A 23,913-nucleotide genomic window follows, 5' to 3' on the forward strand; every position below is an offset into this window, starting at 1 on the left:
CTAATACATTCAGTTGGATGGTTTACTCCTAAAAGCAACAGTGTACTGTACTCTAACATCCTGTAGTGTGGCTTTTACCTCACCTTTTTTTCAAGTAGCCTTCTTTAAAATATATAAGGAACTCACACAACTCAATAGTAAAAAAACCAATAACCCAATTAAAAAATGGGCTAAGTTCTTGAGAAGACATTTCTCCAAAGAAGACATGTAAATGGCCAAGATGTATATGAAAAAAATGCTCATTGTTGCTAATTTTCAAATTAATGCAAACCAAACCAAATGAGTTATTACCTCATAGAAAAAAGGGATAAATGTTGTCATTGGAACCCTCGTACACTGTTGGTGGAAATGCAAAATGGTGTAGCCACGATGGAAAAGTTTGAGGCTCCTTTGAAAATTAAAAGTAGAAGTACCATAAGATCCAGCAGTCTTCTTTCTGGATATTTATCCAAAATAATTGAAATCAGAATTTCAAAGAGATATTAGCACTACTATTCACAACAGCCAAGATGTGGAACAAATCTCAATATAGAACAACAGATAAATGGGTAAAAAAATATTTGGTATCTTCATGAAATGAGATACTATTCAGCCTTTAAACAGAAGAAAAATCTGCTATATGCGACCACATGGATGAACATTGAAGACATGCTAAGTGAAATAAGCCAGTCACAGAAGGACAAATGTTGCATGATTCCACTTACATGAGGTATCTAAAATAGTCAAATTCATAGAATCAAAGAGTGGAATGGTGGTTGTCACAGGCTAAGGGGAGGTAAAAATGGGGAGTTACTAATTAATAGGCATAAAGTTTCAGTCAAACAAGATGCATAAGCTCTACAGATCTGCTGTACATCATTGTACCTATAGTCAACAATAGTGTATTACAAACTTAAGAATTTGTTGGGAGGGTAGATCTCATGTTGTGTTCTTACCACACACACAAAAAATAAAGTGAACAATATAGAATAATGAATGGTATTGGCCTATTGGACAATTTTAATGCTTATCTATTTGCCATTCCTTACCATATACCACATTTCTATAAGATATAATTTTTACAGTTCTTTTTTTGTTATGATTTACATACATTGAAATGTACAAGTCTTAGCTGTATAATTTTGACAAACAGATAAACTCTTAAACCTCCACACCCATCTCAATATGGAACATTTCTGTCTATCCAAAAGTTTTCCTTGTGTTGCTTCTTATTCTGTGGCTCAGTAATCAACTGTTCTGATTTTTTTCTCCTTTGGTTAGTTTTTTTGAGAACTTCATAAATGGAATCACAGAATGTTCTTTTTTTGTGTGACATCTTATATTCAGCATAAAATCTGTACAATTTATGATTTTTGTTTTTATTGGTTATTTATTCCTCTTTGTTGCTGAGTAGTATTTTTTTGTATAATGTATTACTACAATTTGTTTATCCTTTTTTCATTGAGTTGTATCCAACTGTTGATTATTGTAAATTAAACTGTTATGAACACTCATGTATGAATCTTTTGCGGGAATGTGTTTTCATTTCTTCTGTATAAAAACTTAGGAGTGGAAATTCTGCATCAAAAGGTTAGATGGATGTTTAACTTTTTAAGAAACTTCCAGTCCATTTTCAGTCCAACATTAAAGTTGGGACATTTTACTCTCTCGGTAGTCATACATGAGAATTCCAGTTGCTCCACAAAGTCTCAAACATCAAGTGATATTAGTCTTTTTAATTTTAGCCATTTTTGTGATTATGTAGTGGCATCCTGTTGTGGTTTTGATGTGTATTTTCCTGATATCAAGTGATGTGAAACCCAAATTTTTGTGCTTGTTGGCCAATGTCTTGTTTTCTTCTATATGTTTGTCTTTTGCCCATTCTTGATTGTATTGTTTGTCTTACTGAATTATAAAAGTTCTTTGTATATCCTAGATACAAGTTCTGTGTCAGAATATTGTGAATATTTTCTCCCAGTGTGTGGCTTACCTCTTCAATTTCTTAATGGTGTTTTTTTGATGAGCAGATGTTTTAAATTTTGATGAAGTCTAATTTATCTTGTTTGTGGTACTGCTTTTGATACTTTATCTAATATATCATTGCCTACCCTTAGGTCACAGAGATGATCTCCTATGTTTTCTTCTAAAACCTTTAAAGATTTAGGATTTTTATTTCAGCCCATGATCTGTCTTTAATTTTTATATATGAGTGTGAGGTAGGAGCTGAAAGTTAATTTTATTTTCCATAAAAATATCCAATTTTTCCAGCACCATTACTTGGACACATTTTTCTTCAAACCTCATTGAATTTCTTTGGCACTTTTGTTGAAAGTCAAATGACTCTGTAAGTGTGGGTCTATTTCTGTACTCTATTCTGTTCCATTTATCTATTTGTTTATCCTTATACCAAGACCACACTCTTGATTATTGTAGTTTTAAGTAAGTTTTAAAGTCAGATGATGTTAGTCTCCCACTTTTGTTCTTTTTCGAGACAATTTGGCTATTCTAGATGCTTTGTATTTGCATGTAAGCTTTAGAATTACTTTCCCAATTTTCGTAGAAAGACATGGGTAAGATTAGGATTGAGATTAAATTGAATATAAATCTTAATTTGGGAAGAATATCTATGTGTGTATGTGTATGTAAATATAGGAGGTTACTTCAAAAAGTTTGTAGGAAAATAGAATTAAAGGATAATATAAATCTTTCTATGAACTTTTTGAAGTATTCACATATAATTATCTAATGTGTATATATTGTTGTTTCATTGTGAGCTGCATGTAATAGGGACTGTGTCCTGTGTTCAGTATATCCCCAGGGCCTATCACTGTGCCTGGCACATAGTAGGAGCTTAAGTGATTGTGTGCTATTAACATTTTGGCTCTTTAGTTAAGCTTTTAATAATTTTTAGAGTAGTTAGTTTGTGATTTTTGACCCTTTCATAGTATTCCTTTGGAGTAGACATCATTTTCTTTTCATTCTGTAAAGCTAACTCTTTCCCTGTTTAGGGTATTGTCTTCCTTGGCCGGACTTTTACAGTAAAGAAATGCAATGCAGACCAGAAGGGGTGCATGGGGAGCCCAGATATTTGGCAGAAAATAGTACTAACTGGGATTATTAACTGGAAGATGAAAAATTACCATTTTAAATATAGTTAAATACTTTATTTTACTTTCTGCCAGAAAATATAGACATAAAGAAAGCAAATTTAATGGCAATTAATATTGAGAAAAAATTAAGGTGCTTTACTAAGGGGCCCTAATTTCACTTACGAAGTTCACTTTTATAAAAGGTCAAAAAGTGCCCAGCTTTTGTGAAGACCCGTTTAATTTAATGACTTCCAGAAACAAACACTGTGAAAATAAAGATAGTAATGAGGCCCATAAAATTTCATGCTTTAGTGTTTAGGTAATTGCTTGTTAAATTAAGAAGGCTTTTTTTCAGGACATGGTATACCCCTGTCTTTTTTGTTAAGGATATGATGAAGATTTTTCTCTAATCTGGTTGAATTCCATTTTGGACATCCAAAATTATTGCAATATTAATTTTAGTGCTTTAAATTAATTCATTTATAACCAGTTAAAGATAATGAAGTATTTGATAATTATATAATTACTGTTATCAGATATTTCTTTGACTCAAGTTTGCACATGAGAAAAATATATGGCAAAGATGGCCTACCTTGATTGGTGCAGGTAAACAAGATAAGTGTTTATATGTTTTATTTTGCCAAATTATGATAACAAAGTAATCCAATAAATTCATTATTAAAGTTTATTCCAAAGTACCTGAAATTATTCAGTTGATAAAATTATGTTACTGGGAGCATTCACTTAAAAATAATTTTTTAAAGCATATTATTAAATCACATTCATATAATTTGAAAAATGGAATTTTTTAGGCCATAGTTTTATAGTATCATAGGAATATGTGTATCTTAATACTGCATTCTTGAATTGTAGATTTTGATGTGCTGGTTTCCTTGAATGGGGAGATTAGATAGTCATTGTCCCATTTCATTAAGACAAAGCATATGTGAATTTTGTTCTTTATGATATACAAATTTAAATAGATTTTTCACTGAATAGCTCTTACTTCATTGTACTTCAAACAGAATTTCTTATTTTGCTGTCTGTGCTGATAAGAAAATACTGTATAGTTTAAAACATTAATTGCTTATATGAATATTTTAAGCTTTATTCTTTAGTACAACTTTTATTTTATTAAGCACATGGACAGCAGGAAGGTCATAATAGGAGAAATATCACCATGAAATGAATTTAAATTGTTTTACTGAGTAGACTTCATTTGCACAAAAGGAAAGCAAGTCTCTGAAACCAATTTAATGGTCAGAAAAACTTTAAGGTCTAATACTTCAATCAATTTCTATGCTTTCTTTCCTGGGATGAGCACAAATAGGCTTCTAAATGTGTATTTAAAAAGTGAGTTGATGCAGTGCAGCACATTTGTGATTCTGCTTAAGAAACTCTGCAGCATTATTTTTTAAAAGTATTTTTAACCTATTGTGGGTTTACATTTCAGATAAGATAAATAAAAGATAACCTAATTTATATAATTTATCAAGTTATTACAAGTAAGACAATTTTAGTAGGCTCGAAATAGATGTTCATAAAAGTTTAAATTCCTTTTTTAGAAGATACACAGTGTTACTAATCACCATGTATCCTAATATTTTTAGTGCATCAGAGGAGATTTAACTACCCATTGGCAAACCCCCTACTTTAGGAAGATAAGTCTAGCTGTTGGAAGAATTGAATATATCTTTTCTACTATACTAAGCAGTAATAGTAATACGATGATAATACTGATGATATGATTATGATTACAGTAACATCAGTATTTTATATGTGCAAGACAGTTTATAAGCCACTTTGCTAAAATACTTAATTGAATAGCCTTTGAGGCCCATTGTGTGCCCATTTTGAAGATGAAAAATCTGATATTTATAGAGGTTCCCTAGCTTGCCAAGGCCACATTGTTGTGAAGAATTTATATGTAGAATGTGCTCTTATACTAGAATTACTCTAATGAAGCAACTGGACCTGTTAGGTAATTATTTATGGAGACATAATATTCGATTTTTATTTACAGATCTAGAGCAAATGTGGTAATATGTTTTAGATAAATGCTCATTCAACTTGACACATTTTAGAACTTAATTGTTTTGATAGGCCTATCAGGATATTCTGTAGAACTTTTTAAAAATAAGAGTTTAAAATCAATGTTCTAAGATCTTATTCTTTTTTTTTTGCAAAATGCTTTTACAGATTCATTGTTCCTTTTTTAGAATAATTTGTTTCTTCTATTGACAGCCTTTTCCCATACTTCTAATAGAAAATGGTATCATTTTCTGAATGAGCAGAATTTAGGTGAGGTTCTCTTGTTTTCACAACAAAATATCAACCATTTACTTTTCTCATTCATACTACTTAAACTCTCTACTGCACTTACTACTTTTTTTTTTTGTGACCGGTAAGGGGATCGCAACCCTTGGCTTGGTGTCGCCCGCACCGCGCTCAGCCAGTGAGTGCACCGGCCATCCTTATATAGGATCCGAACCCGCAGCGGGAGCACCACTGCGCTCCCAAGTGCTGCACTCTCCCGAGTGCGCCACGGGGCCGGCCCTGCACTTACTACTTTCTATTTCATGGAAGTGGCAGACATTTTCTTCTTTTTGAATCCATCTTCACTTCTAGGGAAGCCGTGTGTGCCTGAGCCCTGAGAGTTAGGAATTTTTCACGTTTCTTGCCTCTTTTCACCTCCTCAGTGTTGTGGCCAAACTCTGCCTTGTATCTGCAGTTGGTCTTTGTAGGAGTTTCATATCTCTACCCTAGGAGTAGGAGACCTCTACTTGGTTTGATGGAATATCAGGCCCAAGATGGTTACCCACTTTTCTTTTACTCTACTCTTATCTGCAAAGTGTGTTTGCTTGTGCCTTGTGTGTTGCCGTTTCTCTAGGAGCCTAGGAAGTAAGCAGTGCTTTGTGCCTTTTCCCCAGCACCACTGTTTATCCATTAGAGAGCTCTCTGTGTACTCTTGGCCTGCTCCCAATCTTTCTCATGAACTCTTAGTAGAGGTTTTTGGAAAAGCACTTGTAAATGAGTTCAAACTCCTCTTTTGTCAGGTGTACCCAGCCATCTCAAACTGCCATGCTAACCATCACTTGACCTTACTCAGTTCTTTAAAATGTTTAAGTGATTTCTGGTGTTCTCTCTCCTCTGCTTGTCCAGAATTTATATTCCTATCTTTTCTTGGAGTGGCTTGTCCTTATTTTGATTTCATGTTAATTGGTTGCTTTGTCACTTCAACTCTCTGAAGGGTTCAAGAAAAACATGATTTTGTAGTCCATCTGGCTTTTTGTTGTTGTTAAGGTAGGACAGTGTTCTTTGCAGATTTCTGCATTCTGATTAAAAGCAGGAAGTTTTAATTATTAGGTTTTGTTAGCAAAGAGTAAATAAAACTATTGCACTAACATTGGAAAATAAACTATGAATATTTGAAGAAAATTTACTGTTATGTTTTGTTTTTACAATAGAGATATCTTGGCCAGAAGCAATACTATTGTATTTTAAAACAATGCTTAAATTTTAAATAGAATATTTAACACATTTTTAAAACAAGCAAATAGTTGAATCTTCACCTAATGTCATTGTCAATATTATTTTAGAAAATGTCTTCGTAATAAGGGAATAAAAAGATGGCCTTAATGTACTCCAAAGATATTCTTGAATCAATAGTTGGGAGACTGCTGTTAACTGGGTTTTACCTTTGTAGTCAGTGAAAGCATGGATGTTAATAACTTTCAGTTTCATTGGTTACTGTTTTCCAGAAATATCTTCTGAAAAGATATGCTAAATTGCAAACAGCTTGATGGTAAAATAGCAATGTAAGCCTTTTTAAAAAGTTATCTAAGTTTTTTCTTGTAGTAAATAGAAAAAAATTTTAATTGTGTGTGCAGATGAGAAACCAAATCTATGACATGGAAACCTGCAAGACTGTTAGTTTATATCAGTCATTGAGTACCATGAGTATGTAGCAGCCATTGTGCTAGTTACTAAGAAAAAATTGCCTCCAAAAGTTGGCATCTTGATTTTTTGTGTGTGTGAATGTAAAATGGCAATTAAAATGTTGTGTAAATTAGTAAGTTTTTGGAGAAAGTTAACATAGGAGATAGTACTTAAAGTTTGGTATACTCTAGCTTAGCTGGGAAAATTGTCACTTTTCAAAGGCATGGTTTATGTCTTAGGTTTTGCCTTTTCTTTCCTTCATGGAGTAAAAAAAAGTCAGTCTCTCCTCTCTCTCTCTCTCTCTCTCTCTCTCTCTCTCTCTCTCTCTCTCTCTCTCTCACACACACACACACACACACACACACACACACACACACACACACACACACACACTCACACAAAAGGCTGAAACCTGGAATGAATAAATTGTTTATCTGATCATTGATATATTCCTCAGATGTTTTTTCAATATGGAATATTTGAGTCATCTGTTTCTTAAACCTACAAGACTGCTGGTATAAAAATGAAGTGAGAGTTAAAGGGAGGGAGTTGACTATGAGTATTCTGAGTTATTTGGACATTGTTTACATGTGATGAAAACTACGAAATTGGCAGTAAAGAAAAAGAATAATACAGATCATTCAAAAAAATGTTGGGGTGGAAGGGTAGAAAGACAGAAACTTGGAGGAATAGATCAGAGACACATTCACCATACACTCCATGTGATTTGATCTTGCAGCAAGAAGTCTCACTGGTCAACATATGCTCCCTTGGGGCCTGAAAACCTAACCTCATTCCACAAACTTCTTTGGTAGCATCCCAGACACTGCTCCCCAGTGATTGCTATGACATAGTTTAAAGCAGAAATTTGTTTGTGCACATTTATTTTATGTGAATCTGAATTTTGAAATATTGTGATACAGAGAAGCAGATTTCTTCCATTTTGATTCCAATGTCAGTGCTCTAACTCAGTCCATTTTTTAGATTGTGAGAATCTCAGTGCGATAGTACTTTATCAGTTATCCAAGATTTTTAGAGAACTACTTTTTCATTATAAATTACATTTTACATTATCATATTGAAACTAATATTATGGAGGTGAGTGAAATATTCCCATTAAATTTTCATGTAGAACTTGGGCTTAGAAAGAATGCTGTTGCTTACTTTATGCCAGGGGTTTATAGGAGATATATTCAGTTAAAGAATTCTATTGTTTTACAACACTGATATTGAAGAACTTTCTCATCAAGTTACCAATTATTTCTAGTAATCCGATCCACTGGTGGTGTATATTTCTCATACAAATTACTGGAATAAAATTTTGGTTTTCCAGAATTTATATACTTTCTTTTCCCAATTATCAGAACTAAATAATCCAATATATTCTCTTTTAGCCTTATATTCCAGGAAATTCAGGGTTCAATTCTGTAAAGGCTTTTATTTGTAATCATTTTGAATTACTCTGCTTTATATGTATTTCAATTTTGTCAGCCAAAAAATTATTTTTGAAATCAGATGAATTATACTTTAGAAGTATTTTAGTAACATATTTTAAATTTTTATCTACTTAAATGAAGTGTGCATGAATCATATTTTTGAAACCCTTTCATTCTCCACCCTCATACACATTATGACTCCCATACAGATTATGCTACATGTGATCCTTTGATGAGAATTATAACAGAATCTTTCTTTTTCAATTATCTTTTTAATTGCTCCATAGTGGATTTGAACAGAAGACTAAATAATTTTTCAAAAAAGAATTAGGAGTGATTTTTTAAAGTTATTATTACTCTTTTCTTTAGCAAGGCTAGAGAAGATCTGCTGAAAACTCAGAAAGAACGTGATTTTCATCGAATGCATCACAAGCGGATAGTCCAGGAAAAAAACAAATTAATTAATGACCTCAAAGGGTAAGCTGCATATATTTGTTGGTATATTTATTTACTTACTTATTTTCCTTTAAAAAATTTTTTTCGATGCTCAAATCAGGATAATTATTATATTCAACATTATACAATGTAATCAATTTTCGTGGTCCTTTTCCAATTCTTCCCTTACCTTCCCCTCTTTCCCACCTCTGGTAACTTCAAATCTGATCTTTCCTTTTGAAAGTTCAACATATTAATGTGATTGTTGCATCTTTCTTTCTTTCCTTGTTTATTTCTTTAGCTCTCACTTATGTGTGAGGACATGCTGTATTTCTTTCTGTGCCTGGCTTATTTCACTTAACATGGTTTTCTCTAAGTTCATCCGTGTTGCTGTGAATGGCAGAACTTCATTCTTTTTTTATGGCAGAGTAATCTTCCATTGTGGGGGGGGGGGGGATTGTGGGGTCTTTCTTTCTTTCCTTGTTTATTTCTTTAGCTCTCACTTATGTGTGAGGACATGCTGTATTTCTTTCTGTGCCTGGCTTATTTCACTTAACATGGTTTTCTCTAAGTTCATCCGTGTTGCTGTGAATGGCAGAACTTCATTCTTTTTTTATGGCAGAGTAATATTCCATTGTGTAAATCTACCACATTTTCCTTATCCAATCATCTGATGATGGATATTTAGGTTGGTTCCAACTCCTGGCTATTGTAAATTAGCTGCGATAAACTTGGGAGTGCAGGTATCCCTTCAACATGATGATTTCCATTCCTTTGAGTATATATCCAGCAGTGGAATTGCTGGATCATATCTGTAGTTTGAGGAAGCTCCATACCATTTTTCATAATAGCTGCACCAATTTACAATCCCACCAACAGTGTAGGAGTACCCCTTTCTCTGCATCCTTGCCAGTATTTGTTATTTTCTTTCTTTTTTATAATATGCAGTCTAACTGGGGTTAGATGATATCTCAATGTGGTTTTGATGTGCATTTCATTGATGCTGAGTGATATGGAGCATTTCTGCATGTGCCTCTTGCCCATTCATATATCTTCCTTTGAGAAATTTTGCTCCTTTGCCCATTTTTTAATCGGGTTATTTGTTTTTTTTACAGTTAAGTTGTTTGAGTTCCTTTTATATTATGGATATTAATCCTTTGTCAGGTGCATAGTTTGCAAATATTTTTTCCTACTCTGTAGGTTGTCTTTTTGATCTGTTAATTGTTTCTTTTGCTGTGCAGAAGCTTTTTAGTTTGATGTAATCTCATTTGTTAACTTTTCCTTTTGTTCCCTGTGCTTTTGCAGTTATATTCATAAAGTATTTGTTCAGTCCTACTTCCTGGAGTGTTTCCCCTGTTTTTTCTATTAGGACTTTTATATTCTTAGGTCTTATATTTAAGTCTTTAATCCATTTTGAGTTGGTTTTGGTATATGGAAAGAAGAAGTTTCATTCTTCTACATACGGATGTCCAGTTTTCCCAGCATCAGTTATTGAAGAGGCGGTCTTTTCCCCAATGTATGTTCTTGTTGCCTTGGTCAAAAATCAATTTGGTTTGGGCCGACCCCGTGGCTCACTCGGGAGAGTGTGGCGCTGGGAGCGCTGAGGCCGCAGGTTCGGATCCTATATAGGGATGGCTGGTGCGCTCACTGGCTGAGTGAGGTGCGGGCGACACCAAGCCAAGGGTTATGATCCCCTTACCAGTCACTAAAAAAAAAAAAAAAATCGAGTTGCTTTAAGTTTGTGGGTTGATTTCTGGATTCTCTATTCTGCTCCATTGGTCTAAGTGTCTGTTTTTATGGCACTGTTATGATGTTTTGGTTACTAGAGATTTGTTGTATGATTTGGAGTCGGGTAGTATTATGTATCTGGCTTTATTTTTTTTTTGCTCAGTATTGCTTAACAGATAAAGACTCTAAAATACCTTTTATAAAATGCGTAGGATTTTATGGAAAATGATGAATATAATGAGTGAACAGATAGGAAATTTAAGAAGTGAAATGAAATCTATAAACAAAGAACCAAATAGAAATTATAGAACTGAAAAAGATAATACTTACTGTGAGAAATTCACTAATTGTCCTTAGTAGATTGGTACATTGCCAGTGAAAAGATCAGTAAAGCTGAAAGCAAGAAAATAGAAAATAATCAAACTGAAGCAAAAAGAAAAAAAATGTGGGAAGAAATTATCAAAGCCTAAAAAAAAAGCAGAAAAAAACCCGGAGAGAATCTCTGGGACAATATTACGTGTTCTATTTTATGTGTTTCCAATTCGAGAAGAAGAGGCTGAGTGGACTTTCACATTCTGCTAGCTTACTCCAACTGTCAAGTATATCAGTTCAAATTATTCACTCAGAAACACTGGAATTGATTACTGTGTGGGTACATGGATCAAATAAGCTAACTGTTGAGTCAAATTTTAGGCAGGACCCTACTTATTCCCAGGCTCCTTTAGATTCCTATTCTAAACAAGTGGTCATCATGTTGCTTTGGGTTTCTGGATTTCACTGGCAATTCATTAGAATATCTTTCCCCTCAAGTAAATGGCCATAGGCAATTTTGCAGAATAATTGAGTCTATCATAAAAATTTAAAATTGCTGTGATGTTATGGAGTGCTTTATTGTCCACCAGGGAAGCTCAGGCATTTCTGCTTTGCTGAGGGTTGGCTACCACTTTTTCCAGGTTTGTAGAGGCACCCTAGCAGTGAATTTACCTCATCCACTGGAGTTCTTCTTAGGGTGTTAAATCTATTGTCTCAAGGTTAACCGTTTATCCAGTTTTACGTTCTAGCCCTTTTCATCAAGTACCTCAAAATCCAGTATCTGGGCTACTCTTCTGGTTCCTGCCAGTATATCCTGAATAATTCCTGCAGCAGTTTAGGTGTATAATATCTTTCCTCCCCTGTCACGCCATCAGCTTGGCACTTAGGAGAGAAGGTAGGAACAGTTCCGGAGGGGAATCTATTACTTTGCAGGAAAGAGAACTCTGCAGCAGCATGCATCACACCTGAAGGGTTAGCTCTTTCTAGGAAAGGGGGGCCACCTCTTTATGCCCATAGGGCCTGGGAAGAGGGGCTGCAGAACCAATATCCTCAAGGGCATCCTGAGAACCAGAGAAAAAGAGGGGGCATCTCATATTAATAAAAGGGTCAATTCATCAGAAAGACAATGTTAAACATGTAGGACTAATATAAGAGCCTCAAAATACATGAAGAAAAACCTGATAAAATTGAAAAGAAAAATAAATATTTCCAGTCATAATTGGAGATTTTAACACTCCTCTTTTAGTAATTATCAGAAAATGTAGGCAGCAATTCTGTAAGTCTATAGAACACTACCAATCAGTTGAACATAATTAACATTTCTTCAATTCTACCTTGGACTTTTCAAGTGCACATGAAATGTTTACCAAAATAGATCATATACTGAGCCATAAAACAAGTCTCTATAAATTGCAAAGGATTAATGTCATACAAATAGTGTTTTTGACCACAACAAAATTAAATTAGAAACCAATAACAAAAAGATCTCTGGAAATATCCCAAATGTTTGAAAATTAAGTAGCATACTTCAAATAACCTATCAGCCAAAGAAGGAAATTATAAAATATTTTGAACTAAGTGTTTGAAAATGTAGCATATCAAAATTTGTGGGATGCAGCCAAAGCAGCTCGAAGTGAAATTGATAACTTTAGATGCTTAAATTAAAAAAGAAGAAAGTTTTAAAACCAGTGATATAAACTTTCATCTCAGAAGCTTTAGAAAAGCAAATTACATACAAAGAAAAATAAGAGCTGAAATAAATAAAATAGCAAATTGACAAACATAAGAAAAAATTAACAAAGTCAGATGTTGATTATTTGAAAATATAAAAAATTTAGTAAACCCTAGCTAAATTGATCATCACCAAATATTGGCAAGGAGTTAGAGTTACCAGGAGTGTCATATATTGCTGTTAGCAGTATAAATACAACCCAGCAATTCAACTCTTAGGTATTTATCTAAAATAAATGAAGATATATGACCAAAACTTATCTTATATATATATATATATATATATGACTTGTATAAAAATGTTAATAGTAGACTTATTCATGATATCCCAGGTTGAAAACTCAGATTTTTATCAGCAGAATATTGGATAAACACATTGTAGAATATACATACAAAGGAATATTATTCACAATGAAAAGGAATAAAGTACTGTTGTACAAGACAGCACGGAATAATCTAAAACACATGCTGAGTGAAATAAACCAGTTTCAAAAGAGAACATGTTCTATGATACCAAATGTTTCAAGTTCTAAAATCTTCTGGGATGTTAGAAATGCTCTGTGTTTTTATAACAATGTGGAACTATATGGGTATTCATATTTCTCAAAAGTCTTTGAACGGTAACACTTAAGATCTGTATATTTGACTCCATGTAAATAACGCTTTAGCAAAATAAAAAAATAATTTGAAGGCATTAAAAAACATTTTTAAAGTTATTTGTACCATAGAATGAGTTGAACTATTTTTTCTGTGAGATATCAAACTATTTTTATACTTAATTTTGTTAATGTAATGTTAATCAAACGTGTTTTCAGGACCATCCTTTAGTTAATTTGGATATGAATGAAACTCTTTTTGTTTAATTGTCTGTTTTTTGTGGCCCTTGTATTTTTGAAAATTGTTTCTGAATTGATTAAAGGAACTGTAATTTTTAAACCTCAAAGAATAGCAGCAATCTTCTGGGTACATACTTAATACAGCAAAAGGTGGTAGTAGGAGATAGGGAACAAGTTATGACAGATGTGGTTTTCCATAGCACTGCACCCCATCCCCAGGTTGCAGTCAAGTTGCATGCTAAATAATATTTCCTGTGGTTCTTGGCTCTGGTATGTTGACTTTTGTATGGCTATTCATTTTTATTCCAAAGCAAAAAAACAAAAACTCAAAACAAAAAAGATTTAGATATTAGATGTAAATCACTTATTTAACTCAATTACCCTTTAAGATGAGATTGGCCTTTTACCTTTTATTTTTCACAGATTGAAGTTACATTACGCATCTTATGAACCAACTATCAGGGTGTTACATGAGAAGCACCACACTTTACTAAAGGAGAAAATGCTGACCTCCTTGGAAAGAGACAGAGCACTTGGGCAGGTAAAGAGAGACAATCAAACCTACCTCAAAATTAATTTTTTAACCATTTGTTTTATAACATAAGTATAAATATTGGTTTTGTTTCTGAGATAAATTTTAAAACATTTCTCACCAATTTTCATGAAAAAAAGATTCATTTGAAAATGTTCAGAAAAAGTATTTTATCCATTTTAAAACCTATAAAGATTATTATTAAATATTATTTAATTGGAAAATAATTTTATAGGAGATTATTAAACTCTAGTTAGAAGAAAATCTCAGACATTGTGGTCAGACAAACTGAGGTTTAGATGCCAGCTTTGACACCTATAAACATTGACTTTAGGCAAGTTACTTTAACACATAGAGCTCAGACCTCTCATATATAAAATGTAGCCACAAACACTTACCTTTTAAAATTGTTGTAAAAGTTATATGATATAATGAATAAAAACTCCCTGCAATCTTCCCTCAAATGACTATTTGACATTCTTAGATAATGACTTAATTTTGGGGGTTGTTTTTCTAGTGGGTGACACCCTTTTCCATTCTTCCTGCAGAGTTTTTACATAGGCCTAGGCCTAGAGCAGTGGCGAGGAACCTTTGGCATATAATTCAAGAAAAAGAAAATAAAATGTTTATATGCTACATTAAAATATATGAAAGTTTATTAGGAAATATAAAACTGCAACTCTGCTTAACATTCTTTTATTGTTTCCTGGAGATTTTCATTTTCAGCCAAACTTTTAGAAGCTACAAAAGCTTGCACAATGGTAATGCTCTTCCTTGAATAATTTTTTTTTTTTTTCCTTTTTTTTGGTCTTTTTTTGTGACTGGTAACGGGATCGCAACCCTCAGTGTCGCGCCCGCACCACGCTCAACCAATGAGCGGACTGGTCTCTATATGGGATCCGAACCCTCGGCGCCGCCGTGCTCCCAAGCGCTGCACTCTACAGAGTGCGCCACCGGGCTGGCCCCCTTGAATAATTTTAAGACATGCTTTATTCAAGTTTATTTTGTCTTTTGAGTGAAATTCTTAGCTACCGAAATGCAAAACGTCACTTGTTTCCATGTCTCTTGTGCTTGAATTTTAATTTTGTGTCCTTGAATGTTTGAATTGTAAGTAATGTTGAATACAATGAATTTGATAATTTAAATTTTTATGAAATTATATGTCCAACCTTCAGAATTTCATCTCCTTGCTCCTTTTTAGCTAAACTGTCTCCCAGCCTCCCAACATGAGACATAATGCTACATTCTGGGGGTTATTGAGAGCTAGATTCAAGTTTGCTTCTATTTTTTGTTCCTGCCACAGGACCAGCTTAGACTTTTGCTACCCATTTTACTCTCCTTAGTCCCACCAGCCTCATGATTATCTTCCTGTTATCCTTCTTCAAGAGGAATCCCTCAGTGACCTGGCATACATTCCCAAGTGACCACATATGCTTTGGCATCCATAATAGAACACTCAGACTGATCTCTCTCTCGTCAGGGATACCAGGGCCTTCCAGGCATCCATGCTGGCAAGTGCCTACAGTCTCTTCCAGATTGTTTATTTCTGCTTCTACACCCTGTCTAGCATTGGAACTACTGTTCATCTGCTGGGTGATCAGGGCTAAATTATCTTCTTGGAAGGGTTATCAGTTTCCCTATCTCTAACATGAAGGATATGCCCCTCACTGGCTTAGTGGAAAGAGATAAGGGTTGGGATTAGTGGGTATGAATCCCAATTGTGCTGTAAAATAGCCATGTGAACATTCAGTTCATTTACATATGTGCGTTTTCTTACCTATTAAACAGGGATAATTTAATAAATTAATTGCCGTATGATTATATGTGTCTAAAATGAAAACATGTTTAAAAAGTTAAAACCACTTGCTGTATGAGTCAGGGTTGAATATTCAAATATACAAAGAATTGTATCTTTATTATCTGCAATTGATTTTATTTTGTCCCTAAACTCCTCCTTCTGTTGAAATCAAAAGAAAAGATAACTTGTCTATTGAAGACCGTTCAGATCTTTCTGGGTTAAAACAGCCTTTTTGGGCTTTATAGAGGGAGGCTGAATATTATAGTAACTGACTGTTTAGCTAAAACATAATTATCAGTGTTAAATTTCTTCCTTCAAATGGCATCCTCTTCTCATTCTTCCCCAGATGATCCCAGGTAGAAGGAGCATGCATGTATCTGTATGACCTGAATCTACGTGCTTTTCCCTCTCTTCAATTTTCAGTGTAGTGTGACTGATTTGAGCATATACCTGGTGTTGAGGTGCATGGTTCTGGGTGATTCGTTTGAGTGTGAACCCAACACACCTTGCCAGATCCATGGCTTCTGTGAGCTCCTTAACATTTGTGGCCCACTGTCCTAACACTAGACCTTTTTCTGGCCCAGTGCTTCAAATGTTAACATTTCCGTGTACCTCCCTGAGGTGTGTTGAGGCTCTGATTTCCCTATACTGCAAATACAGGCCATTAGCAGTTTGAAAACCAGTTTAGGTCCATCTGCACAGACACACCTGTTTCAGTGAATTTTCAAACACTACCTGGAGAGTACTATGTTTTTACAGCACAATGAAAAATATGAAAGACTCTGTAAGTGGTTGTCTATTTTCCTAGGCTATTTATTCCCTGACAAACTACAAGTAAGTGTACTCTTATTCTTAGAGTATCCCCAAACTCTCTGGCTTCATTTGTCTTTTGCTTCCAACTAGTCCCACTTGGATTTTTATCTCGGGAGCTAAACCAGGACTCTCATGTCTGACCTGTTGCATCTCCTCCCTCAGGCACAGAAACTTCTATACTTTGTTCTATTGGATGGGATACCTTCTTGTCCTCTTCTACGTTATGAGTCACTCTGTATTTCTTTTTGTTCCAGCCAATGCTGGTTTTCTTCACAGGGTAATTTTTAATAGCTTCTACTTTCATCCTAAAAGTCACTCATTTTGGAAAATATTTACTAATGGGACAATTCTAAAGAGGTTATTTCTTGATATCTAAAATGGAACAGTTGGGATTAATAAACAGCTTTTTCTCTCTCAACCAAATATACTGTTCAGGATGGTAGATTCACTACAATTTGAGAAAGTCAGATTTAAATAGGAGATGCAAGAGAAAAAGCAAGGAGACCTCTAAAAAAATAAATGAATAAAATAAATAAATAGGAGAAGCCATTGCTGCCACCACTGGGCTGCCACCATAGGTTTCACTATGGACAATGATGCTAATACTGGGCATTTGATGCTCTTAGTGTTTTATGGCTGTCAATGGAAACTGGACATAGCAACTACAATTCTTAAGATAAATTCTGTATTCTACATGATTTTTCACCTAGCCAGATTTTGTTCAAAATCCAGAATAGGTATATATGATTATTGCCTATGCAATAATGTCAGTATTCTAGTTAGAAGAAAGGCTGTGGAAATATCGGTATCTAAAGCAAAAGTTGGAAGATTCATAATTCACTAAACACAAGTTGCTATGTGGCCAAAATGACTGTCAAATATTCTTTACACCAGTCTAATCCTAGGATCAGTTAGCCTGTTCTCCAAATTAAGGACAGAAAATATAATCTTAGTTCTAGCAGCTCTCTAGGTGTGTCTCGGAGAACAAGCCAAGGTTACCACTTAATGAACTAAACATGTTTGGGTACTCTTCATACAAAGAATGATTTATTACTTACTCTTCCTTTTTTCTGTCGGCACATACTTATTATGTATGCCCTTGGCATACAGCCACGAATTAGCTGTTTAACTTGAACCTATTAGTAGTATGTCATGAAGCTATAAAATAATTTATTCAAAATATTTGTACATTGAAAATATATTAAAATATATGAAAAGTTCCTTTATGATCCAATATAGAGGATATATCTATCAACTTTTATGTTAAGTTTTTGAACATTGCTTTATTTCAGTGTTTGACAGTTATGCTTTGAGAACTCACTTCTAACTAAAACTTTTAGGATGTGAGTTAAGAGCAGTTAAGAAGAATGTTATGTTTTACATGTGGGTTCTTGATCAGCACTTCCTTAAGAACCTTATCTTAATGGTAAGATAAGGTTCTATCTTTATTTTATTTTATTTATTTTTTAAACAGCTTTATTGAGGTATACTTGATATACAAAGAACTGTACTTATATAATATGTATAATTAGATAAGTTTGGAAAGTTCTTTTAGAATCATTTCAAGTATGACATTTGTGGTAACTGGCAAATAAAACATTTAATATACTCAATTCTTGACCATGCTAGATAGACATGGGATTAATGTGATCCATTGTTTCTTTTAGATTTTCTTTCAGACTATTTTCAATTTTCACTCCAAAATCAATGAGTTATTTTATATAAACACCTAGAAGTGTATTATTTATTGGTTATGAATATTCATTAGATACAAAGCTGATTGTCACCCCTTGACCCAATGATGTGGGGGCCAGATTCATACTGGCAGCATACCCATTACCACAAATTGCATTTGTACCCTGTGTCCCCCACCCAATTATCCCCAACCTCCCTCCCTCTTCCCCCTTCCCTCCCACTCCACTTTGTAGCCCATAGAATGTTCTCTCCCTCTGCAAGTCCAATGCTCTACTGTGGTTTTTTCCCCTTCCTTCTTTCTCTCTTAGCTCCCACATATTTGTGAGCACATGCAATATTTATCCCTCTGTGCTTTGCTTATTTCACTCAGCATAAGTTTCTCCAGGCTCATCTATGTTGTTGAAAATGGGAGTATTCATTCTTTTTTATGGCAGAGTAGTATTCCATGGTGTATATATACCACAGTTTCCTTATCCAATCATCCATTGATTGACATTTAGGTTGGTTCCATGTCTTGGCTATTGTAAACCAAGCTGTGATGAACATGGGAGTGCAGGTATCCCTTCGACATGATGATTTCCATTCCTCTGGGTATATACCCAGAAGTGGCATTGTTGGATCATATGGAAGATCTATCTGTAGTTGTTTGAGAAATCTCTGTGCTGGCTGTACTAATTTACAGTCCCATCAACAGGGTAGGAGTGTTCCCTTCTCCCCACACCCTCGCCAGCATTTGTTATTCACTGTCTTTTTGACTGTTTAGTTTACAATGTTTCTCATTAAACATAAACAAGGGTTGCAATTTAGAATTATTAAATGTTATTCAGTTTGTATATGAAAGAGTAAAAGTATAGTGTGAGATGACAAAAATCTAAGTATTTTTTAATGTTATTCAGTTTGTATATAAAAGTATACTGTGAGATGACAAAAATCTAGTAAGTGTGTGTTTATAAGTTGCATTAGTAGATAATAAACAGTGAAGCAACTGTTTTAAATTTATTTAAAATTTAAATAAAAACATAATTTAAATTATTTTCAGTTTTACAAAATTATTGAAAATATTGCTCAAAATTCTGAATTAGAACTCCATGATCCCAAAAAGACTGATTTGTTAGTATATATGTATTATAAATTATATTTTATCTTTTTTGTATCATGGGACTCTAATTCAGAATATATATTTCCTAAAAAAAAAAATATATATATATATATATATATTTTCTAGGTCTGTTTGCTGAGAGGGTCTAGAAGTAGTGACACTCTGGCAGCAATGAGCATACCCAGTGCTCAGATATTGGTTTCTAATGTCACTCTCTAATAAAAAGAAAAGAAGCAAAAGCTCTTTGGAGAAGTAGACAGGGAAAATATAGAATGAGCCTGGAGCATGCAGAGCATTTTGTTGTGCTAGAAAGTAATGAAATGCTCAAAAAGTGGGAAAAAAAAAAAAGAAAAGAAGAGAAAGAAAATCTACAAAGCAATTCATCTGTCAAAGGACAGATGAACTGTAGTGGGTGCCTGCACAGGTAGATGGATCCCCAACCAGATTTGGTTTGGATGTTCGGATTGATGATGCCAAGCACATACCAAAAGGGTGTGAAAAAGTTTATTACTTATATAATTGAATTCTCTGAGGAGAGCAGCACATGCCTTCAAGCATTTCGGAAATGGCTCAAGAGAGAGCAGGGAGAGGAAGTGGTTTGGAATTCTTACTGTGGTTGGGGATTAGGGCCAGGGTGAGAATTCTCATGTGTGGGGAGGGGCTTGCATCGTTCGAATCTCCCACCAATACGAAAGGAAGGAGCACCCAAGCATTCTTATCAGCCTGCCCACGTGTGGGGCACAAGTGGAAGAGGGAGAGGGTAAGATTTAAAAGCTGCTAGCAGTCAAACATCAAAAAACGATGTCAGATTCCTCATCACTGGAATGCAACCTAAAAGAGCTCCCAGTGATCAAACCTGCTCCAGCAATCTAGGCAACAAAATAAATAATATAGTGTTGGATTATAACCCGAAGTATGAAATAAATATCTATGATTCCATAATGGTATAAATAGATGGTTGAGTAAATAAATGGGGGAAAACAGACAAATATCCTGTATGAAAGAATCCCAAATAATATATGGGAAAATTCTTCCCTCAAGGAAGTTGAGCTTAACAACTTGGCTGTTAAGTGTTGGCCGCACTTAATTACTTGCATACAAAAGTAAGATGGAAACAGAGAAAAAAGTAACTTTACAGTGGAGAAACCTGGCAACCTACTTCAGGCAGGTGATTAAGGCTAACATCATCCATTTTAAGTCATGTTGGTAGCATGTACCACATGGTGTGATATGCTAATAATGACACTTCTTCCCTGATAGTCTTTCTTCCAAACCTGTAACTTTAGTCTAACAATGGGAAAAACATCAAACATATCCAAATTTAGGGCCATTCTGCAAAATACTACCTGACCTCCACAAAATTGACAAAGCCATTAAAATCAGGGAAAGTCTAAGAAATTGTCCCAGTTCAAAGGAGGCCAAGAATACATAATGACTAAATGTAAGGTAGGATTCTGGATGGGATCCTGGAACAAAAAGGATATTATGGAAAATTTAATGAAATTCAAACAAAATATGGACTTTAGTTCATAATAATGTATCAATAGTGGTTCGTTACTTGTGACAAATATACCCTCTTAAAGTATGATGTTAACAGGGGGAGTAGTTATCGGGCATATAGGAACTCTCAGTACTATATTAGCAACTATCCTGTAAATCTTAAGCTATTCTAAATAAGTTTATTTTAAAAATGTATAATCCATTTGGCCTCTAAGAATAGCTATTAATCTGTCAGTTTTTTATAACTCAGGTACTTCATGAGCACTAATATATAGGTTATAATTTATTATCTGCTATTTTCTATTAATAAAGAACTATTACTATAATATATAGTGATAGTAGAAAAATGTATGTACCTGTATATAATTAAACAGATGGTATTTTGTATTGGTATAATCATATACAATGAGGATGAGATAGCTTTTTTTTTTTTTTTCCTTTTTGTCTTTTTTCGTGACCGGCAACGGATCGCAACCCTCATTGTCGCGCCCGTACCGGACCGGGACCGGCAACGGGATCGCAACCCTCGGTGTTGCACCCGCACCTCGCTCAGCCAGTGAGTGGCCGGTCTGTATGTGGGATCCGAACCCTCGGCGGGAGTGCCGCCGCGCTCCTAAGCGGCGCACTGTAGCAGTGCGCCACCGGGCCGGCCCTGAGATAGCTTTTTAAGGTTGAATTTTAAATTTAAGTCTATTGTGCGGGAAGTACTCGTAAATGGTATGCCACCAAGCTATCAAGGTTCTTAATTATAAGACATGTTTAATAAAACAGGGAGTAGCTGTGGTTGGAAAATGAGCTAAGAGTTTTGGGAATAAAAATAGCCTTTTCATATTTTACTTTTCAAATAATACTTACCTCATATTTTATAGATATAAAGATAAGTTGCTGTGAAGCAATTTGAACAGAGGAAACCTCTGTCAAATTAGAGAACTGAATAATTATCAAAGTGTGCAATGAGTATTCTTGATTCAGGAAAGTGTATTGTGTAATAAGTGTTTCAGATGCTTGCCTATAACAGATAAATAATAATTGCCTGTGGAATTGAATATTAACTTAAATTTATGTTTTCCTCCTATTAAAATTCATGGTTGATTTTTAAAAAATTATAGGCATTAACCCAAAAGAAATGGATATTTTTGACATTTTGCAATCAATATTTAAACATTGCATTTTATCTAACCTTTTAAAAGTATTTTTATTTAACCTTTTTTTAGTATATAACCGTATATCTTCACATTTTATTTTTTAGATTTCTGAACTTCAAGGAACATTGAAGAACATGAAAATAGGACATAGTTACCGTGTTCCTGAAGTTAAAGGTAAATGTATAATGTGATGACACACTAATATTGGTTTGATGTTTTTTAAACTTATCATTCATCAACATTCTAGAGATACTAAAAGTGAGCAAGTAGTGTGTTAACTATTTAACAAATTAAAAATTTAATAAGAAGAGTAAGAGGAATTATAGATATGATACTGTATAGATTCATTTTAGGAGAAAATATGAGTCAACCATAATGGAAGGACTTCTGACCATGATAGAGTACCTGGTACCAGACTAGCCTCTCTTCATAAATAGCTCTGAAACTATACTATGCAGATGAACCATACTTCTTTTAGGCACTGGAGAACAGACAGTGCAAGTCACAGAAAGCAAGTGACAGAAGGAGAATTTATAAGGTGAGCTCCACCATCATCATGGCTTTGTGCCTAGGGGAGTTTCCAATCCAACCTTCATGGAGATACATACAAGAAAGGCATGGAAGTCCTGATGAACTGGAAAGGCAGAGATTATACTTCACGGCTGTTGAAGCAACTAGAATCTGTAGGAAATGGCACCAGAAAAGAGGGAGCTGCAATGAGGAATGGCCAGTTTGTGAGGGAATTTGCTGTAAGTCCTTAGCTGATGGCTAGGCTGCACATGCATCACAAGACTACCTGAGCCTTATCAGAGGGAGAAAATTCTGTAGGACTAAGAGGAGATCAGAGATTCTAGAGGTCTAGCAGTAAGATAAGGGAGACATCGTAGGTGTGGCCATGCCTGAGTGGAGAGACCTCTTTCATATCCTATTAATAACAGTTTAACATTCAGCATTCTATACCCACCCAATAAAAACCAGAAACAAAGCTTACACAGGATTCTTAAGGGAAACAGAGTTTGGAATTTGTGTCCTGACAAGTTAGAGTGTCTTTGGAAACATTTAGGGCTTTCCATGGGTCCACCCTAAAAAAGTATAATATTAAGCCTAGAATTTTAAGGTGATCAGCCAAACATTGAACTGCCTTCTAGAAAAGATATTAATGCTTATCAGAGAAAAAGTGTTATCCACACTTCCTAGTATGTAATTTAAAAATTCTAGATGCATTCAGGAATAGGAAACTGTGATCCACAACAAAACATAAAGCAATAAATGGAAACCTACCCTAAGATGGCCCAGGTATTGGATTTAGCAGATTAAAAAATGCTAAAGCAGCTCTTTTATATATGTTCAAAAACTTAAGGGAAAATATGATATTAATAGGTGAACACTTAGGAAATCTTGGCAGAAGAATGGAAACACACACACAAAAGCAAACTGAAGTACTAGAACTGAAAACTACAATAAATAAAAAAATAATTTTGTTGGATATACTTCAGTACAAATTGGAGATGATAGAAGTGTCAGTGAATTTGAAGAGAGACCAATGAAAGTTATCTACTTTAGAGAAGAGAGAGAAAAAGATTAAAGAAAAATTGCTATTTAATATATATACGTCATTGAAGTCTCACAATAAAAGAGAAAAATGAGAATGGGATATAAAAATATTTAAATAGATAAAGGCCTAAAATTTCTCAAACTTGATGTAAAATATCAATGTATCGATCCAAGAAAAGCAGCTAACCATAAACACAAATGCCACTCCTGGACACATCATATTCAAACAGTTCTAAGTGCGAAAGTCTTAAAAGCAGAAATAAAGAAAAGACGTATTATATGCAGGCGGCCA

The 23,913-nt window shown here is 34.3% G+C and overlaps 1 protein-coding gene across 4 annotated transcripts in view; it reads left to right on the plus strand.

Annotated features, from left to right (window-relative positions):
- Window positions 1-23,913, plus strand: part of SPAG16 (sperm associated antigen 16) — an 80,164-nt gene that overhangs the window by 30,785 nt on the left and 25,466 nt on the right. The window contains exons 6-9 of one of the 4 annotated variants that reach the window (XM_008589080.1): window positions 8,813-8,920; window positions 13,909-14,026; window positions 22,172-22,241; window positions 22,546-22,611. In XM_008589080.1, the coding sequence (XP_008587302.1) occupies window positions 8,813-8,920; window positions 13,909-14,026; window positions 22,172-22,241; window positions 22,546-22,586 (337 nt within the window). In that variant the 3' untranslated portion in view covers window positions 22,587-22,611. Of the gene's footprint in view, window positions 1-8,812; window positions 8,921-13,908; window positions 14,027-22,171; window positions 22,242-22,545; window positions 22,612-23,913 lie in introns of those variants that run through there. The other 3 variants (XM_008589079.1, XM_008589081.1, XM_008589082.1) reach the window with 3 other exon arrangements.

This window comes from Galeopterus variegatus, unplaced genomic scaffold (genome assembly GCF_000696425.1).
Source record: "Galeopterus variegatus unplaced genomic scaffold, G_variegatus-3.0.2 Scaffold5194, whole genome shotgun sequence".
In the NCBI taxonomy this organism is placed as follows: domain Eukaryota; kingdom Metazoa; phylum Chordata; class Mammalia; order Dermoptera; family Cynocephalidae; genus Galeopterus; species Galeopterus variegatus.